At 37.6% G+C, this 21558-nt stretch overlaps 1 protein-coding gene across 1 annotated transcript; it reads right to left on the bottom strand.

The window, feature by feature from the left end:
- Positions 1-1307: 1307 nt before the first annotated feature.
- Positions 1308-10503, bottom strand: LOC121316208 (G-protein coupled receptor family C group 6 member A). The gene is made up of 6 exons (XM_041251109.1): positions 10229-10503; positions 8144-8435; positions 6854-7708; positions 5761-5958; positions 5195-5312; positions 1308-2570 (listed from the first exon to the last, which is right to left on the bottom strand). The coding sequence occupies exons 1-6, from the start codon at positions 10420-10422 to the stop codon at positions 1567-1569; spliced, it is 2661 nt and encodes an 886-aa protein (XP_041107043.1). The 5' UTR covers positions 10423-10503; the 3' UTR covers positions 1308-1566.
- Positions 10504-21558: the final 11055 nt, after the last annotated feature.

Below are 21558 nucleotides of genomic sequence, written 5' to 3'. Positions count from 1 at the left end.
CTTTCCCCCTCTCTGAATGGCTGAGAGGCGAGTCTTGGGAGATTGTTAGCCCTATAAAATAATGATCTGCTGTTTCCTCAGGTCTGCCCTGTTAAACGTACCGAGAGTGCGGAAGCGCTGGTCCACGACGGAGAACCAGTCGGAGAGAACGAAACGGAGTTTCAGAGCGAGACAGTGAGGGCGGGGAACCTTTAGGCAGACCGCTGAATATTATAGCTGAGCAGGCTAGATAGCCGGCAGTGTAGGACGGTGATCCGGGTCGCACGAGTAGCGGCGACTGGGATATAGCTGTAGTGTGCCGGTATTGTGTACCACCGCTTGGTATTCCCGTGGTGCTGTTTACCATCGTTGGTAATCAGACCATGGAGCAACAGCGCAATCTGCGCGCTAAACGAAAAATAGCAACCCAAAATAAGTGGGCACCTGTGCAGTGTTGCCAAATCCATCTGTCTGTCTCCTGTGTCAGTGAATTATCCACCACCCTTCCACAGGGGGATACATCTATTATATGATAATGTATATGATCAATGTCACACACACCAGACAGGTGTAGTAAAATCAAGTATATACAGCCCCACCCCAGTCAAGGAATCTCATCTGGTCAGCATGTTTTCAAGAGAGCTTTCTTGTCAGTGGGTAAAGTGGGCTGGTATACACCAGTATGCATACTGGTAAGAAAAAAAACAATCTTGAACAAAAAAGAAATGACTTTAGTGTGCTGGACAACATGTAGTATATTCCCGTTTGGAAGCACCCCAAAATTTGAAAGCAGTTGACAGTAAAACATGTTTTCATTGTTTAACACTAAAACACTAACAAGTCATATAAAAAAGCTTAATAGTAACATATTGTAGATGGCATTTAAAAACGATACATAATCCATAGCTGGCTGAATGTGGTAAAATCATCCAGCCCCTATCATGGATGCCTTGGTGGTGACGTCACAGACCAGGAAATACACACGACAAGTACTGCAGGTGAGTCGCAAATGTGCTCATATTTATTAAATAATAAAACAAATAAACAAAAGACTTTCACAAACAAACGAAATAAAAGGGTATACAAAAACACACTAATACAGCATGAGACATGGACGTAAATACACCACAGCACAGAACACGAAACAAAGACCTTCACCAACGTTTTACTTTCACACCTGTGATCACCCTATACACACCTGTGGATGGGGCCTTAATTAATCATGTATTCAATTCCCAGCTCCAGCCACATTCCCATGTGTTTTTGCACGGAGGATTTTATCTCCCTCCCAGTACCCTAATACCACCCCCACACCCCCCCCCCCCCCCCCACACACACACACACCCCCATGCTTCAGCAGAGCTTTCACACTGCCACATCCACCCACATTTTTCTTTTTTTTTTGTGCATACTGGCTCCTTTTTCAAACCACTTAAAACGTAATTTTTGTAACATTATTAATACTCAATTCCCAATCAAGAAATAATTACAATAAAAATATTGATGTTAAATTCCCAATACCAATACTGGGAAACCCTGTAAATGAGAGGTTGGAAAGACCTCTGAGGCTTGACCTGTCAGTCCAAGCTACCAGCTACCGCGTCTTTTCCTGAGACTCTCATGCCACCTCTTTCTATCCCTAAGTAAAGTCTGAGCTGTGGCCATGGCTGCTTCCACTGAAAACACAGACCCCATGGACTGCCGAACCCTGTGCATGTATTTTTGTTCGTTGTTTGCCTCTTTTTTGAACAGCATGATGTAACATTTAGGGATGAGGTGGCAGCAAATGATCCCGTAATCCGAGGCCAAAATGGCAGATGCCTGAACCGCAGACCGCTGTTCGCTTTTGGTAACGTAGATCGGAATGAAGCAAATCCACACAAACAGGTAGACCAGCATGCTGAATATAATGTATCCAGTCTCGTTGTAAGCGTGAGGGATCTTCCTGCCTTTGAAAGCTAACACAAAGCAGATGAAGGCCAGCAGGCCTATATAGCTCAGCATGATCCCGAATCCCACATTCGAACCCTCGCTACACTGAATCAAAACCTCCATGGTCTGGCTGGTTGAAATCTCATCAACCTGCGGAGAATCAAAGATTAACCACATGGTGCAGATAACCCCTTGAATTACAGTGAAAAACAATATAATTAGGAGAGGCTTGTATATTTTCCTTAGTTTGGCCTGAACCTGTGAATTGTGTACAAATGCCAGAAAGGTCCTGAAAGATTTCACCAGGATACAGGAGACACAGACAGTGAAGCTAATGCCATACAAAGGCTGTCGTATCTGGCAGGTGTATTTATTGGGCTTTCCAATAAAGAGTCCGATGCTGCAGAAGCTGAGCATCAGAGAAGCGACAATGAGGTAACACAAGTTCCCACCTGCAGCTTTTACTGCCGGTGTTTTTAGGTTTACTGTGTAAATCACAGCTATGATGAAAAGCAATACAATCCCAAGGCTGCCAAAAGTAACTAGGACAATTGCATAGCCTTGATCCCACTGTAAATACATGTCTGTCTTGTTTCGGCACTGCGTTGATCCTGACAGAGACCAGGTCTTTCCAGAGCAGGATACACAGTCAGCCATGTCTACAGAAAAGAAAAGAAACATGGAAGAACATAAGGTATGTTACACGAATGCATGAACTGCTAAACTAAAACATCATGTATACTGTAAAAGCTATGGACTGGGTTATGGATTATGACACATTTCAGATGAGGGTAAAAGGTCTACAGCTTGTGCAAATAAATCTCTTGTGCAGTGGTTAGAGAGCAACTCAGTTCTGCTACTGCAGGGTTCAACATTAACCATGGCCCCGGCGGCCAGGGGCTGGTAGAAATCACAGTTTGGCTGGTAGTTATAAAGCACCACAGGCCCAACTGGGCCTGTAAATTGTTTTAACTGTATAATGTATAATATGGTGCACATGGCTTCCGTTTCATGAACGCAGGGAAATTTCCCGCCACATTTGCTGTACAGTCAGCATCTGAGACTAAAGTGCTGTTGGTTCTACTCGTTACCTCTTCATTACAGTTTTTTACAATTTGTTTGTTTGTTTGTTTTAACAACTAAGCAACCAACTGCACCAATAAGCCAAAAGTAAAGTGTTTAAATCAGTAATGATAAAGAAAGAAAAAAATTAAGACAAATATAGAGTGGAGTGGAAGAAAGACAATCTGGCTTCATGTTGACAGTGAAACAAATGTCAGTTACCCAGACTTGCAGATAAAACAGCAACTTCTTTGTTAGCAATTCAACATTTAGTTGCCCTCATATCCAGTCTCACAGTAATAGTTAACAGGTATAACAGGTGTTTGTCTGCTGCTGTGACTGCAGCGAAAAAAGATGCACCGATAAATACCCAGATACGCGCATGGAAGCTGAACAATGGGATCGAATTGTCAAACTTTTTGATTTGGGATACAATGTGTTCAGGTCAGAAATGCCATTCACAATCTTTACAGGATTTGTTCATATCAGCAGTAAGACTGGGGGTGACTTGGGAGAGGCTACAAGCGACAACAATCTGAGAACGATTATTTTTATTATGATTATTGTTTGAATAGTGTTTATTATTAGCATTAGTATAAATCTGTTAGCCTTTTAGCGTTGCTGTTACCATGGTAACAGCTCAGTTGCAGGTTTGCTTGTAAAAAAAAAAAAAAACGAGTGTCATTTGTACATATACATTTTCAAACCTTGAATACAGTATTTTCATTTTCAGACAAGCACACCAATGTGTGTATGTTAAATGGCTGAAATAATACAGTAGCATATATTGAAAGGCTTCGCTTAGCCGCTTTTTTATATTTAAGACGCGGGCTCTCTTTGGCTACCGTACACATTACTAAGCATATGGAAATGAAAAACCATTATGAAAGAATAAGCGTTCGAGCTAAAGGTTTATGTTTTTTATTTATTTATTCCCCCTTTCCATTTTTTTCAGGACCGAGTCTGTTGGTGTTCATTATGCAGTGTGCAAGTGCACTGGGCTCGTTTTTATGGTGTGTGAACCGGATGTTTACACTATCCTGCAAGGCATATTGAAAGATGGCAACTACTGATGTATTGTTCTGGTTTTCAGTGTAGCGTGTTTTAGAATCTTACGTATTGCTGTGGAAGAAAGCACTGGGGAACACTTCACTAATTTAATACAGTATCTGAATGCCTACAGTAGGAGAATGCACTTTACGAAATTGTGCTCGGTTCTCCTAATGTCGGCATTAAACAAATTAATTTGAGAAGATTGAATATAGTTTACTATTTTGTGAGTTTTGTCGAGTTCGGCAAGAATTTGGGGCCTGACCAAAATTTCGACCAGAACCTTTCATTTACTGATGCCGTAGCAACTCTGAAGCCAAAAATAACACTAGATAAAATAACACAATAATAGTTTAAAAATTAAATATTGTGTGAATTTATTTCAGATGATTACTCATTATTGTATTAATATATTGTCATATCATCAAAACATGTTAAATGTACAAAAAGGCAGATTTAAAAAAAAATAGATCAGCTATTATCAATTAAACATACTGTATGGTATACACATAATCATATTGGTTAAACAAATAATCCATAAGATTATTTTTTTTTATTTTTGAATGTCGTTAACATACAACCTAATACATTCCTCTGCTATTAACTTGGTGAGCAGGGTAATACAGTTTTGGGCCAGTTAAAATTGTATCCGGGCCAGTAAAAACACTACCTCAGTGGCCCAAGGGGCCAGTAGTAAAAAATCTAAATGTAGAGCCCTGTGTGAAATATCTTAATAAATATATTCTTCTTGTGATTTTAAATAATTTTGTATATCACTTTCTGTTCTAGTCATCTTGGTGACTAAGTTATAAAAGCTCGCTCCAGTGTCCTCAGCATGTCTCGTCTCTAAGTGTAGCTGGTAGACCAGAGTGTAACCATGACCTGTCCCCCTGCAACACTCTGCCCCTAGTGGAACTAAGAAATCTGTCCACAAGGAAACATCACTAGGGTGTTGCAGGGGAACAGGTTGATAATTACACTGTGGTGTACCTGATGTACTTTGAGATTAGACATTTCTGATAGCTCTGTTAATGTCACTGGGGTGCTTTAAAGATCTGTTTTAAAAAGCAGAATGTGGTCATCGGTTGGCGTCCAGCCTCCATCTCTACATACCAGGAGCATATTGAACAATCTTCAATATTTGAAGCTGTGCTGTACATGAAATACTCACCCCACTTATCGGAGTAGGTTCCCTCCAAACAATTTATGCAACTGTAGCAACAGGAGATGTTTGAGACCTTCTTTATTGTGCCTGGTTTACAGGACTCTGAACATCTGGACTCTGGAATCTACAGAGATAATTCAAAATAAATAACACTACAGGTAATGTTTAGTGCAATTAACTTTTCAGAATTGTTTTTTTTAAAGAATTTTAAAAAAATATATAAGCCTGTATATTTAATGATATGGTATTTAAAGAGTAATTAGATTCAAATGTCATTTGTACTGCTTATTTACGTTTCCCTTACTACAGTACATTATGGTATTTGCAGTCAGGCTTGGCAGTTGTGGGTTCTGTTGCTCACATACAGAGTTATTATCATGTTTCTTTAAATCTTCCTTTACTTGGCTTTGAGTTTGTCTGGAGAATCCAATGTGCCAAGACCGAACAACCTTCCTTATTCCATTCAAATCATGTGACAGTGTCACCTTTCAAGTCTGCCAAGCCCCACCTACTGTCCTATCTATATGAATGTAAATTCAACCCTGAATGTACATACAATGTGTTAAACTTACCACATCAGGGATAAACGATTCATCAACCTCCATACCGGGTTTATTTAGTTTGTATTTCCCAACAACTTTGAACTTGATCTGACCATTGACCATCGTCCAGTAGATCAAATCATACCCATTGGCAGAGTCGCCGTTCTTATCAAAATAAAACAGGCTATCATCTTGGGAAAAGTTGACCTCTTTAATTTCCTTCAGGAGCTGCAAAAAATAGTGTATTTAATGATTGTGGGTCCACTGATGAAGAAAGAACATAATTACAGAACATTTACGTACGAGAGGAGCCCATTCAGCCCATCTAAACTCGTCTGGTTCCTAGTAGCTGATTGAAGTCAAAATTTTGTCAAGGTGGGTCTTAAATTATCCAAGTGATTCTGCCTCAACTACAGGACTATGTAACCAAATTCCATACCCTCATCACTCTGTGTGAAGAAATGTCTCCTTTCCTCTGTCATAAGTCTATATCTACTTAATTTCCAACTGTGTCCTCTGGTCCTGGTTTCTGTACTGCTCTTAAAGTATTGGTTAGGTTTAACTGTGTCAACTTCTTTAGATTTTAAATACATCAATTGTGTCCCAACTAGTTCTTCTTTGTTCTATGCTAAATAGATTCAGCTCTTTCACCATATCTTTGTAGCTCTCTCCTTTAAGTACAAATTAAGTTTACAGGTACAACTTTTTTAAAAGTATTTTTGACAGCTAATTCACTCCATAAATCCAGCCTATTTTTGTAGTTCTGTCCTTTAAGCCCTGGGATTAGTCTAGTTGCTCTCTGTTGGGCTCTGTTCAGGGCCACAATGTCCCTTTAACACTGTGGTGACCAGAATTGGACACCGCACTCTAAGTTCAGTCTCATCGATGCATTCTACAACCTAATCATAACCTCACTGGATTTGTACTCAACACTTGGCTATAAACCCAAGCATTCTGCTTGCCTTTTCATAGAACAATACCCAAAACTGATTATATTTGGTAACTGCAATATTTGGTAGCATAACAAGCTTAGTTCACGTGATCATAATGTTAGGCTTTTCTTTCTGTCTCAAAGTGACTAATTCAACAGTCTGAATTATATTAGGAATTTGACAGTATTTACCTGCCATGGGGGAAAATCAACATCACCTTCACAAGCAGTATCGTTGCACTTTAGAAGTTTCCTCAAAGCATGTGCTACCACCCTCACTGCTAGGTGTGAACTGTATGTAACATCAATGTTTGAGAGCAGAAAGTCATCATTGGCTGAGGATGGATCTGTGTAATTACAAGCCATGGGGGACTTCAGCTTCAGCGAATCTGTGAGGGTGCAAGCTTCTTCTGAAGATGCAGTCACACATTGTGTGTAATTGACAAATTCATCTGTACATTCAAAGCGGAGTCTTTTGTATTCTTCAATAAAGTTATTTATCGCTGTGGGTCCTGGTCGCAGGTTTTTTAAGTACTCATCAAAACCCTGTATGTTGCCCAATTGAAAACTAATTCCGAAGATATTGCCCACTTTGTTAATATTGTACATTGAGGCCACATCTCTGGCAGCAGACCAACTGTCGCTGGCGATCCAGGTCTTAGAGACATTGCGTTCCAGCAGTTCTGTGAACAGTTTGATGACCAGTTCACTTTTCAGGAATCCAACAATAACATTTGCACTCGAATTTTGGATTTTATCAGCAACATTCTTGATTTTGTTAATGATGTCTGCGAGGCCGATGTACGCTGGAATTAGTTCTTGAAAGGCTATGCATATACCCAGCTTCTCCGCATTCGCCACAAAGCTTTGCACAGCAGACTTTCCATAATCATCATCGTTGGCGATCACTCCAACCCAATTCCACTTGAATCTGGCGACAAGTTCAGCTACAGCTTTAGTCTGGTGAACATCACTGGGAATGGTGCGCAAAAAAGAAGGATATCTTACTTTGTCGCTAAGAACTGAAGCAGATGACGTTGGGCTTATCTGTAAGAAAGAAAACCTTGTAAACATTTACCATAATGAAAGCAGAGCGGTGTAACAAAGCATGGTGAAAGCATGGTAAATCATAGGCATGCATTGTAAAGCCCGGAGAGGTATGGCAAAGCATTTTTAAAACATGGGAAACTATTCTAAACTGTTAGATGCATTGTATAACCACGGGGAAAAGCATGGGAAAACTGCAAAATGTATAAGGAGAAACATGTTCCAGCTTTTCTGATTTTTTGTGTGAAATAAAAAAATTAAAAAAAAATCCCCTCATGTGGTAATAAGTTATTCAACAAGATTATTAAACAGTTCTGTTCGTGTATTTGTGGTGAATTAAAACGAGAATCCACATCCAGTAGGAGCAAAAGGGAATTCCCTGGTTGTGGGTGTAAATATTCTGGAACACAAACAAAAAGGTTTTACTGTTCTTACCTGTGGGATCAAATGCAGATTGAAGAGTTTTGCAACTGCTATTGACTCTTCTGAGTACTGAGCTCCTATAACTGCCTTAACTGTTGGCACGCTGCGAGTGTAGCTGCATTTCACCTCTCTACTGCCGTTCTTGGAAAGGAGCAGGTCAGCGGACTGAATGGCTTTGGTGGCGTCAGAACATGTGTCACAGATCATGTACCCCAGCTTGATTCCTGGCAACACATTAGACTCGTTGATGGTCTCAATGGTGTAGATCATAGCAAGCATCCTAACAAACGACCGGACTCCAAATCTAAAAGGAGCAGAACATATCAGAAAATAAGAACTTTACAAACAAGAGGGGCCATTTAGCCTTTCAATGCCCCTCCAGTAACTGATTAATCTCAAAACTATGTTGGGTTGGTTCTTTAAAGGATCATAATGATTCAGCATCAACAACATGACTAGCAAACCCATTCTATACCTTCACCTCTCTCTGCATAAAGAAGTCTCTCTCCTACCTTCTGGTCGTGATATCTGTACTGTGCATAAAAGTTTGTCCTGTTCCTAACAGCTGATCGATCTCAAAAGTTTATAAATTTCGATCCCAAAAAGGATCCCAATGATTCAGCATCAACCAGGGGTGAAATTCTGTTGGCTCTCACCAGTACTTAATTGAATGCCGGTACTAGGTACTGTGGCTTATTATCTGCTTATCTACAGTCCAGCGTTCCAATCGGTCAGTCTTGTCTGCCTATGGGTTTATACGACTGATCAATAACTTTGTCAAAAATAATGTGCTGCCAGTACCCTCCCCTGATAGCGACTGCTAATTATTTTTAAAAAATGGAAAGACAGTTCTTCATTAAGTTTACTGTTATGAAAAGTTTCATTTAGTCTCCTGGACAATATTTAACTTTTTTTTTTTCTTTTAACCTTCGAAACAATGAATATGACGAAATTTATAAAATATAGCCATTTTCTGGGGCATGTGAAATGCAGTCAATTTCAGATATTTTGTATCAAGGCATTCTGGGATCTGCTCTACAGAGAGAAATAATATACAGTATACAGTATTACTTCAATTTGGCGTCGCCCTTGTATTAAAGACGTCCTCGTATTTATGCCGCAGTCATATCAGCTTTATACTAGCGGCCGTCCTCAAATAAAAGCCGTTGTCAATAAAGAAACTTTAAGGTGTTTTTTTTGTTTGTTTGTTTTGTTTTTTTGTTTGTTTGTTTTTTCTCTTCCTACTAAAAAAAACACACACACGGTAAACAAATGAACGTGCAACACTGACTATGTACATGTAATTTACGTACTAGATTGAAGCTCCCGAAAGGTCATAGACGGCGCGAGTGCAACTGGGGGTGGGGGGGGGGGGGGGTGATTTTGTTGTTATTTTTATCAATCTGGAGTGCCTCTGAATGCCTTTTAATTGGTTTGTTTTTTAAACCATTTCAATTAATTATATGTCCTGCGGTTGCCTTTAATTAATTTCTCCGCACGCACTACTCGTTTGTATGTGATGTAGAATGCGTGATTGCACAAGAACAGTCTGTTGTTGCCATGAGAACAATCTGTTGATTGACAGGTTTGAAAGTTGCATTCGCGCCGTCTCTTTGGCTGTGAGTGTATCACACCGGCATGATTGTGCAATTTCATGCTGTGTGAAAGAGTATTTTACACACTCGTTAAAACGTTGCAGAAACGGCACAGCAGCAGCATTTCTGTGTGAAAAAAAGATACATGCAGAGGGTACAAAGCTTACAGTATTTTCAGCTTCTTTGTTTATGGTGAATTTGTTATATTTTATCAGTTATTGTATAAGGTTTATTTTGTATTTTAAAAAATTTATTGTGTACCGATAGCTACATTTTAGAAGTATTTATTCATTGGCACTCAGATTGGCTCAATATTTTTAATGTTTACATCTGGCTGTGCATATGAGTACCAGCACTTTTTTGTTGAGAATTTGACCCCTGGCATCAACAACATGGCTACTCAACCCATTCCAAACCCTTACCATTCTGTATAAAGAAATTTCTACCAAGTGTCTGAGTGTCCTGGAGACAAGGAACTGAAACAAAAAATAGCAACACTTACTCTGAACACTGGAAGTTGTCAGGCTGAGTGCGGTTATCTAACATTCCCACATTTGAATGGCAAGGGTAGAGCCCTCCAAGAATGACATCTCCAGGGGCAAATGCCCCGCACACGTCTAAGGGGTAGTCACACGAGGCAACCAGGTTCATCAATAAAGCACAGCCAAGCACTAGCACGTGAAACTGAGAGCACATTATGTCCTTCTGGTATTATACGAACATCCCAATGAAAAGTTACCTGAATACTCAGTCTACAGTATCTCTGACTTGCCTTGAGTGCAAACAATCTCTGAATGCGGTAATAATGCCCTGATCTTATATACATTACATACCGTGATGCAAGCAAGTACAACCTGATTCCATTCGGTATGTGTTTCCTCGTTGCTGTAAATCTTTTGTGCATCATTGGTAAAATTGACAGTTCCTGGAAACAAAGACAGCAAGCATCATAACTACCAAGAAGAGTCAGTTTTCTTTGCACAAGCAGCTGTATATAAGTCTCATCTCATTTTTTTTTTTCCCCATACTTCAGTGCCTTTGCTATGTCGCATTACACTACACTTTTAATTAGGGCATACCACAGTAACAGGACAATTTTTCAATTGCTCATGAGCTAATTTTGCACTGCTCCACTTTTCAGAGATTTGCTCCAAAATACTCATTTTCAAACGCTTTTTTGTTTTGTTTTGTTTTGCTTAGTTTTTTTGTAACTCCGTGCAATACAACTTGATTATGACAGTCTTTTCAGGAAGTTATATTCCAATTAACAAAAGTGGTGACATGCTGGTTTTACTTTAAATCTTTCATTGTGGTAAACAATTGATTTAATTACAGCATTAATTAAATGGCACATTGAGTATCACACCCTTACAAATATTCAAGCATATATTACTTTAAAAGTCATTCATATAACATATTTGGCAAACTGAATATAAAGGTACAATAATAATAATAATAATAATAATAATAATAATAATAATACAGTTGCAGACAAAAGTATTTGGACAGTTAAAAAAAATGAGAAAACCTACAAAGAAAGTGATTACTATAATTTCTAATTGTTCTGTTGAAAGATATAAATTAAAGTAGAGATTCATATTTCTAATAAAACAATAAATTATTACATAACATGCATAAAGTGAAAAATAACATGCGCAAACTAATTTCATACATTGACAAAGGTACTTGGGCACCCTTACATTAGTATTTTGTGTGCCCACCGTTTGCTTCTGTGACGCACACGAAAAGTGAGAATTCATGCATGAAAAAGTATGGACACTTTATTTTTTTTACTTACCTGTACCTTTAAAATAGGAACACGTCAAGTCCTCCTTCAACCTAAAGGAAAAGCCTAGTAAACTGCACTATTCGATACGGCCACTAGGTAGAGCAGCCTAAATGCAGGACAGCGCTATCAGTTAGTGGTGATATCATGCTTTCTTTCAGTAGTAAAACCGAGAGACTGCAAGCAGCAATTGATTTAGTCCTGTCTTTACTTTTCCTATTTTAACAGGTTAGTAAGAGTCAATATAGCATTAAAATGCCATAAATCACAAGGTTAAATGCTATAGATTATTATTCTGTGGGTTTGGTGCATTATTTTGGTGGTTTAAATATGTATTTTTAATATGTAAAAGTGCACATTTATAATCGGCCATTATAGTGGAGATCACCACGTGGGGATAATAATACAGATAGTGTTAGTCAGTGAAGACAAGAAGGCCATTATGTTTTCAAAGTGAAACTAACTGGTTTAAAAGATATATAAAATGCTTGTGAAATATTACGGTTGAAGGTGTTCTGATAAGAAATTTAAGCCCATACTATCCTGATGCCAATAATCAATGTAAACTGATATTTCTGTGATGTTTGTTATTCTGTGTTTCGTTTTGCTAATTAATAAAAGGTAGAATTTAGGCATGGTATAACGTGATGTAAATGCATGTTTTGAATTACTGAAACTTATACCTTATTGTGAGTTGTATGTACCGTTATTAGTTCAGGATGCTTAGACTTGAATGATATTTGTAGTTGAACTGATGATTAATAATAGTGCAACAGTGCCATGGAAGTAGTCTGAACGTGTTAAAATAGTGATGCTAGTTATATAACGTATATGGAGAATGCATAACTATAGAAATGACACAGACTATCCATTGTGGAATGCTTCTTTGTTGTGATTGTCATGTTTTATTTTAATATACTACCGCTGAGATAGCGGTTGAATACCAATATGAAGACTATCTCAAAAGGCTTGTTATTGGTTATGTTCTATTGCTATTATTTTATTGTGATGATTATTATTGTTCTTCTCTGCACTTCTTCAATGAAGTGATGGATTGTTTTATGTTTTAAAACTTTCAGTAGTAAAACCGAGAGACTGCAAGCAACAACTGATTTAGTCCTGTCTTCACTTTTCCTATTTTAACAGATTAAACACTTTATCTTCTGTTGATGTTCTCTCTGCCCGAGACCCGTAACACTTCCTTTAAAAATGTCATGATATTTTGCAGCATTAATTGATCCTTCTACAATATAAAGTGCCTCAGGAAGAAAAACAAGCCCATGCCATCACACAACCTCTACCATGTTTAACTGTGGACACGATGAACTTTTCTTTAAAGTCTTCTCCTCTCTTCCACAAAACATATTGTTGCTTTCTTGTAGACTTGTAATCAAGTCCCAATTTTTGTCAAGTCACAGGGGGTTAAGACTCGTGTGGAGTCTTTGACATGCCAAGCTCAAGTCGAGTCTTTGACATGTCAAGCTCGAGTCAAGTCACAGGGGGTTAACACTCGAGTCGAGTATCTGACGTGCCAAGCTGGAGCCGAGTCGAGTCACAGAGTTTGCTCAAGTCAAGTCACCCATCTGGCTCGAGTCAATTTGAGTCATTAGTTCTGATAGTTCGAGACAGTTTGATTTGATCAGATTCATGTTACAGGAGATTAGCAATCTAGGAGTAAAAAGAAAAGAGCATTAAAAATACAAAATTGAGATGCACAGAAATTTTGCAAAGGAAATTTTGTGGCATTCAGTTTGATATTTGATATAGAGATCTTCTACGCTTAAAACAGCAGCTACAAAGGGAAACGGTCCAAGTAATGCAACTGAGGTGAAATCAGAGTTTTAAAACCATTGCATACTTGAACATGTATGTTCCAGTTCAAAATCAATGAACTCAACCTAATTTGTTTAATATTACAGAAAGAAATGTATCTTGAAAGGCTAAGAGTTTAGCATAATAATGTGTGTTTGTCTAAATAAAATCACCAATGTAGTTAAAATGCTCAAACATACAGTAATACTAAGAGGTCAATTGTATTTTAATAACCCTACTAATGTAAAAGACAGGTATTGTAGCTGCTGTTTCATATACACATGCAAAATACCCCAGCAGTGCAAACAAACACATTGTATTTTAACTTGTGTAATAATTGATCACCCACTATGATAAAATCCACAGACCTCTTCTTAAAAATTAATTGAAAACAATGCAATTCCATCCTCAGCCTCCTTTCGTCTGGCAATGTTGATTGTGCCTATTCCCAAAATCATGCTGCTGTGGTCTGGTCTGCCCATTTTTGTTTTTAACCAGAACACGTTTTTTTAACCAAACGAACTCTAAAACATCTATCCAGCATGCAAATTCAGATGTATTAAAAACACGTCTAGAGCTGATTAACTCAGTTTGGGAATTCTGGAAAACAAAGATGCCGCGACCCTCACCAGGAGAAGTGGAATGATAATGGATGAATGGATGGAAAACAAAGATGACCGTGCAGCAGCTTCATTGATCATCTGTACTGTGTGCTGCCAGTGGCTGTAGAAAAAAGGAGAGGCTACAGGAAAGTAAAAAAAGAAATACAACTATTAAAGCTCCAAAGGGTTATTTGTGTGTTCCTTTCTTGTACAGTCCATTATTACAGTACTTTAAGGTTTGTAAGCTTGTACATGACTTTGCAGTAATCTGTGGATTTTGCCGGGCTTCTCGAATGATTCTTCTTCCAGATTTTGCCAAAATCTTTCTTGGTCTTCCACACCTGGAGCTAAAAATAATAGCTCACAAAGTGTTTTTCGGTAGACCGCCTTTCTAGTAGTTTCTCGTTTTTTTGTTTAGTTGTATCACTGCTATTTTGAGATCGTTGCTGTACTCTTTAGTTTTAATAATTTTGTTGCTTTTTTTAATCACAAATTTCGATTTTATTTATTAGCACCTGATGATTATTTACTGTATTTATTGATTCTATAATTATCATCAGGTCATGATAATTGTCAATAATTAGCAATAAATAGGTTTCATACGAAATATGTTGACTGCCCAAATACCTTTGTCAAAGTATGAAATTAGTTTTTGCATGTTATTTTTCATTTTATCCGTGTTGTGTAATAATCTGTTGGTTTATTATAAAGCTGAACCTCTACTTTTAATTTTTATCTTTCAATAGATTAATTAGAAATTATAGAACTCACTTTCTTTGCGGTTTTTCTCATTTTTTTTTAAACTGCCCAAATACTTTTGTCTGCGTCTGTATATTCGAAGAGGGGTGAGACAGAAGGTTGTTTGGGAAATGATCGGTCTCAGCCCTGAAAATACCAGATTCACGTCAAGACATGATAAGATAAATCTGAATGGCATGCACACAATCCTACCTTACCAAACAAGCCTAAAAAAATTCAAGTTATGTTTTTATATGACTGTTGCGTGCAGTAAGCACAGAGAGAAAAATGCTGGGTGATTCCATAGGGATGCACGTGACTAATGGTTAATGGGTTTCAGGCTTTAATGTATCACACAATACAGGGCTTAATACTAGAATAATTATCATTTACAGTTAACAGCACGGTGATACTGGTGAGAGCAGGACAGACTCGCCATCCATGCATGACAGAGGTTGCCACACCTAAAATATGAAACTGAACAGTATTTATTATTTCACAGTGTCAAAAATCCTCAGTTAAAACAGCAAAATACAAAAGACTGCTGAACACTCAACAAGTATTAAACGTTAACAGTAAGGGGTGGGATGAGCACTGGAGAAATGTTTAGGACAAAAACAAAACACAGATCAGGTACAGCAGTTGTTTCTGTTTCTCTCACAGACTGAAAACATGAACCAAACACATAGTTACCCGGTGACCATTTTGTTTCTTGTTTTGTTTTTTTGTTTTGTTTTTCTTTTCTTGTTCAATGCAGCTTCATCTCTCTGTGAGAATTAGACTGCTGGCTTGAGGTTAAAAAGCCCCTTCTGTAATTATTTGCATACTTTATGTTCAAATACATCTGAGCACTGACTGTAATAGCAGGTATAGCAATACTATTGAAACACTGCTGGTTAACTCTATTGCAATGTGTGTTTGGTGGTTCCCTCTAACAAAGTTGAGAGTGTGTTTCTAGTTTGTGTCAGGTCTTTCATACAAAGTGCATGTTGTAAAATATTTTAATTAATTATAGGTGCATTCGTTAAATTTAAACAAAAAAAAATCTGACATTAAAGTAATTGATCTGTTTATATACAGTAGCACCTGTTATGGTTTAAATGTTTAGAATGTTTTGTGTGTATATATAATATATATATATATATATATATATATATATATATATATATATATATATTATAAGTTTGTTACAAAAACTGTACATAAGCCTCCGTTTTTAATCTACAAATATAAGATGTTTATATCGCTACAAATTACAAAAATGCCCTGCACTTATTTACTGCCTCACCGGGGCTCCATGTGATATGTGAGATTTAATATAAAAAAAAAAAAATTAAATAAAAAAAACACAGGATCAACACAGCAGCTTTCGAGCCTCTATTTAAAAGTTTTAGGCAGCAAAAAGTAAACAAACCAGATTTTGCGCGCGCATGCACAGTGACCTCTGTGGACAGCCAGCTCGATCAAAAATGCGTTGTGGTGCCTTAAAGCGAGTGAGACTCTCATGGGACAGAAAAAGGCAACCGTTCTGAAATTCCTTGCTTAAACAGTGCCCAACTTGCTGGAAGTGTTGTGGTTTTTATTTAGACTGTATAATATATTTTTTGTTGCGACATTCTGTTATGTGGAATGTAATAAACAAGAACCAAAACAGTGAGTTGTTCCCCCTTCATTTACGCCATTTCCATGTTTTTTTGGTTTTTTTTTTTTTTTTTTTTTTTTAAGTGTTTAAAGTAACATTTCTGCCCCTGCTGCAATGCTGTCAGCCTGCATTCTGAGCAATATAATCGCTTTTATTATGTTTTGAAAACAAATATCTGAACGAATATTTAAATTCTGAGTGAATATCTGAACATGAAATTCCACTGATTGTGTTCCCCACCACTATATATATATATATATATATATATATATATATATATATATATGTATATGTGTGTGTGTGTGTGTATATATATATGTATATATGTATATATATGTATATATATATATATATATATGTATGTATGTGTGTATATATATATATATATATATAAGGCTGACATTTTGTTTTCAATTTTAAAGAAAGCCTGAAAATCGCATATCTTTAGTGACCCATGACATGTCTGTTTATAATTGGGACTCCATAAGATTGACTGTAACGTTGTCTTTTCGTTTTGTCCTTTTAAAATATTTTTGTCGCCAAAAAAAATAAATTGTTCTCACGAAAAAAGCAGATCTTCTTATATTATATTGGAATATATTGTACTTTATTAATGATTCAAGGGAATAAACCAAAATTACACATTTCTCAAATTATAAATTACTTTCCAAAAAGATTGTGTCACAATTATTGGCACCCTTGTTTTCAGTACTTTGTGCACCCTCCCCTTGCAATGATAAACGGCACTTTTTCTATATTTTTTTATGAGATTGGAGAATACATTGGAAGGGATCTTAGGCCATTCCTCCATACAGAATCTTTCCAGATCCTTGATATCCTTCAGTCTGCGTTTATCAACTGTCCTCATCAATTCAAACCACAGGTTTTCAATGAGATTCAAGTCAGGAGACCGAGGTAGCCATTGCTAAATGTTGATATTGTGGTCAATTAACCATTTCTTTGTGGATTTTGATATGTGCTTGGGGTCATTGTCTTGCTGGAAGATCCACTTCAGGACTCGCACAATCGCTAGCCCGACGTTCCGGGACAACCAAAAAAAATCTGTTGGACAACGTGTTTTTTTTTTTGGCCACTTGCCCGACGGGCAACCCGATTTTTTACTCTACGAGAAGATAACGTTCTGTGCTTTAATCAAACAGCGGTTTCTCAATTGAGATTCCACTCACACATCATCCGGTCAAACACGTTTGGGATCAATGACAACTCAAGCAATCCTATCTAGTGACCGCGCTGGTATGTCACGTGACGTGTTTGTCAGTTTCTCAATACAATTCATACCTCAGAGTCGACTGTGTCTGGTCTGTGACGTCACACCACTCAGCCAGCCTGCCACATGGTTGCAATGCAATATGAGATTGGCCTGAAAACATAGTTTCCTTCTGTTCAGATGGAAGACGACAAAACTATTGTATTAATTTACTATTTTCTCAATTTGTAATTTTTTAAAATTATTTTAATCCCTCTTTTGTTTCCCCAATATATAATGCCCATCTTAAATGTTGCCTCACTGCTGCAGCCCACTTATCGATCAGGAGGACCTGTTATTAGCAGGTTTTTTTAAACTTGTTAAAAGGCCACTGACCCCAGGAGACCTGGTCCTAGTCTAGAAAGTCATCAGCTTGACCCTTCCACTGAAAACCTTTAAAAAAATCAATTTTATACTGAGACGCTTTCTGTTATAAGCATGACTTATTACAAATGTACCATTACACGTATGTCTGTAAAAGCAAGTGTGTGAGCTTACAAAACAATTATTTTTCCTTAATTGTATTGTCAGTCTTCCCATTGCTTTTACAATTTCTCTTTTTTTTTTTTTTTTTTTTTTTTTTTTTTTTTTTTTTTTTATCTGCCACTGGTTGCAGTTTCCAATACATGGCCTAGGGCTTCTTCTGTTGGAATTTGGACTTTCTTACTATGCTGCAGGTTTGTATTCATGGCATGTCAAACTTGTTCGACCAGAGAAACTTGCAGAGAAGCAAAATGGCTGTAGGTGTTTTGTAAAACAGGTGTTTTCCTCTTTTCAAAAACATAGTTCTTTGAAGGAAATACTTTAACAGTTGCAATCCACCCCAAGGCATTAAGAAAATGCCTTTCTTACTTCCTTATTTTTGTTTTGACTAAAGATGAAGGCACACAAAGCCACTTTTTCAGGTACAGTGGCTTGAAACGTGGTTCCAGGAAACTTAGCTTGAGGCAACTTTGCTGTATGAAACCCCAAGTCTCCCATGGTGTGCCATGTAGTGTCCTGAAACCTATAGCCTCCTGAAACCATAAATCATTAAAAGAGAACTTTGACACAACCAACATCTCTAATATTGAGTGTGAGTCTCTATCTTCTTTAACATGAAGTAAAATGACAGGTTTGGTCCTAATTTAATAACTAAACCTTAGCAATTATTTATATTAATTTTACTGACCAAGGTCTATTTTGCACATAGGAAACAATAGGCACTATTCACCAAAAAATTTAAGGACTTAAAAAAAAAAAACGTTTTGAATAATCAAATCAAGTTTGAGGGAGAATTGACGTGCATGGTGGGCTGCTTCACGGGAGCTTCCTCACAGTGTTTTTATTTATTGTATTTTATATTTTATAACAGGAAATTGACTGGTTTTATACACCTCTGTTTTGATATTGGAATTCCTTTCTTGTTTTCAGTGGAATGCTGCATTTTGTGTGTGTGTGTGTGTGGTTTTTTAAATATATATGTTTCCTTTTTGGACAGTTTCAATGGTTTTAATCCCATTTCTTTTCAATAAAGAATTATCTTTGATTAATCCTGTGTCTCTGTGCATGTGGTATTGGTGACTGATATAACTGTTCCGACCCCATTTGTAGAACTTCAAACTTGTGGGTCTAGCATTCAAATAATACATATAAAAGTAAACGAAGGGCAATACTGCCCTTTATCCAGTAAATGGTGTAGTCGCTGCATTTGGCTATATTTTGGAACACTTTCAAGGGTGCTGTTGACGTTGAGTGTTGCACGTTACAGCCCTGCGGACGACATGTGTATTACTTACTTTAAATACAATATATTCAGTTATTCTAAAGGAAAATACAACTGCCTGATTTCACCAAAAACCACATAAAATGACACATTTTTGTAATGATTCTTTGTCAAGCTGTTCCCTTGAAGACCTTAATGCACGGTTTTCATGACTGCTCTGTACTTTTGCGAGCTTTGTGGATGACGCAGGCAGTGGGGTTACGGTAGCTGCTCATGACGAGACAAAAGATACGTAAATATAATATGAATTTTAGACCTGCGCATATGCTGACTGCTGAGTCGTGTTTTTATTTTTCAAAGCTAGCTTGTTTCTCCTCAAGTCTGACCCAGGAGGATATTCAGTTGAAAATGGTTTGTGATTTCTTTCACACAGTAGGTTGTCCGCCTTGTGCTCAAATTGACGCAACCACACATCCGGCTTTCATTAGAGCTGATCGAAATATGCATGCGCAAGCGTGCGGTGTCGAAGGTCAAGGGACGAAATGTGCAGCGTGCAGGCTGAAGTAAACAGGAGAGAGAGAGAGAGAAGAAAGGATAATAAACACACATGAATACAGAGAACGCAAATAACAAACTTATTTATAGTTTTTCTTTTGGCTTTTGTCACACAGAATTTCAGAGTGTTTGGCTACCTCTAAACTATAATCTTTAGTGTATACCTCTGTTCTTAATAGCCTCTGCTGGAGTATGCCCATGACGTGTCCAGCTAATTCTAAAAACTGCATATTTGGATGCAGAGTTTTCTTGTAAAGGGTGGTGCAGGTGAAAAAGTTGCATACAGTCGGATTAAGTAATGAAATGTGCAGCACCATGACATTGTGGAACAAACTCATTCTGAAACGCTGTGTGAGTGAGTATTAATGTAAAACACCATTACACAATACACGATCTCTGTGGACTCTGGCTTCTCTTTAGAAAGCAGTCACCTCTGTGCTTTCGCATCTCATTCGGTGAGTTGGGCAGTTAATCCATTGCACTGACTATACCAGCAATTCAAAACAACAGGGAGGAGGGGGTTTGAAACCTGTGTGATCTGATTGAGATCAGCCTATTGAATGGGACGTTATCAAGCGAACATCAGCCCATATGAATGGGCCAGTAGGTACCTACAAGGCAACTAACCCCTTAATCTACCCCCTACACCTAAACCTAATCTCAACCCCTAAACATAACTGTGTTACTCGTAAAGTCATTTTACTATTCAACACCGCTTTTTAGCACCCTCTAGAGGCTATTATATCTAACGTCCATTAAAGCACTTAACCCTAACCCTACTCTACCTGTTTGGAGGCTAGTAGGCACCTACTGGCCCATTCCAATGGGATGAGTTTAGTTTGATAATGTCCCACTCAATCTACTGTACATGAAAAGATTCAGCTTCTTTCATGTAGGGTTGGTTAGCCAAATTTCAAACCAGGAGATGGTTATATATTAATAGAAATTATTGTTAATTGGTGCTGGGAATGAATTTTCAAAAGAACGTTGCACCACATGTATTCAATCGCAAAAATTCATGTTTGTGTCCGACAGAAACGTACATAGTTGACAGAAATGAAAAACATGTATCACAAGGTGTTTTGACTTTCACCACCTTGCCAGAACTTGCACAACAGTTTATAAAATGGAAAGTGGAAAAACTGTGTAATTAATATATTTAAAAAAAAACAGAGAATCAACACAGCTTGCTCCTGACCGCTTATGTAAAAAGTTTTTCAGCAGAAAACAGTTCAAATTAGGACACAACACACAGCCCAGCCCTACGTTATCTACCAGCTACCGGCTACGTTATCTACCGACTTGTTACCATGTTCACCATGTGTGTAACAGAGGGTCACATTTTGGTTCAGCATTTTGAACGAGGACTCGTCATCCTGGAACACATGTAAAAATGCCACGGAACTAGGCATAGCCCATATGAAATGTATACGTTGTACTGTACCACGGGAAATGCACAACAAAGTATTGTAAAGCAGAGTCACAGTAAAATAACAGTAGAGTGCAAGTAAGCGAATCACAAGCATGGCATGTTAAAGCATTGTAAAAAAACAAAAAAAAACAAAAGGGGTGACAATTTATTTTGTGACACCTTACAAAACTGCTATGACTCTGAAACCAAGACTTATGTTTAAGTAATCTTGCGTGTTCCTTTAGTAGTTTACCATGTTTACCTGAGACCGACAACTCGGACGTGCTGTGGTGTTTGTCTGCTGCATGTAGTAA

Source organism: Polyodon spathula, chromosome 5, assembly GCF_017654505.1.
Source record: "Polyodon spathula isolate WHYD16114869_AA chromosome 5, ASM1765450v1, whole genome shotgun sequence".
Taxonomy (NCBI): domain Eukaryota; kingdom Metazoa; phylum Chordata; class Actinopteri; order Acipenseriformes; family Polyodontidae; genus Polyodon; species Polyodon spathula.
Note: the sequence above shows the minus strand (reverse complement) of the source record. Positions and strands in the feature narration are given on the sequence as shown.

Excerpts from the sequence above, each read along its gene's own strand:
- LOC121316208 (XM_041251109.1), bottom strand. The coding sequence starts at position 10,422 with ATGTGCTCTCAGTTTCACGTGCTAGTGCTTGGCTGTGCTTTATTGATG. Across the intron at positions 8,436-10,228 it reads GACAACTTCCAGTGTTCAGA|ATTTGGAGTCCGGTCGTTTG; the intron begins GTAAGTGTTGCT and ends TGCTCCTTTTAG. Across the intron at positions 2,571-5,194 it reads AACCTACTCCGATAAGTGGG|ACATGGCTGACTGTGTATCC; the intron begins GTGAGTATTTCA and ends TCTTTTCTGTAG.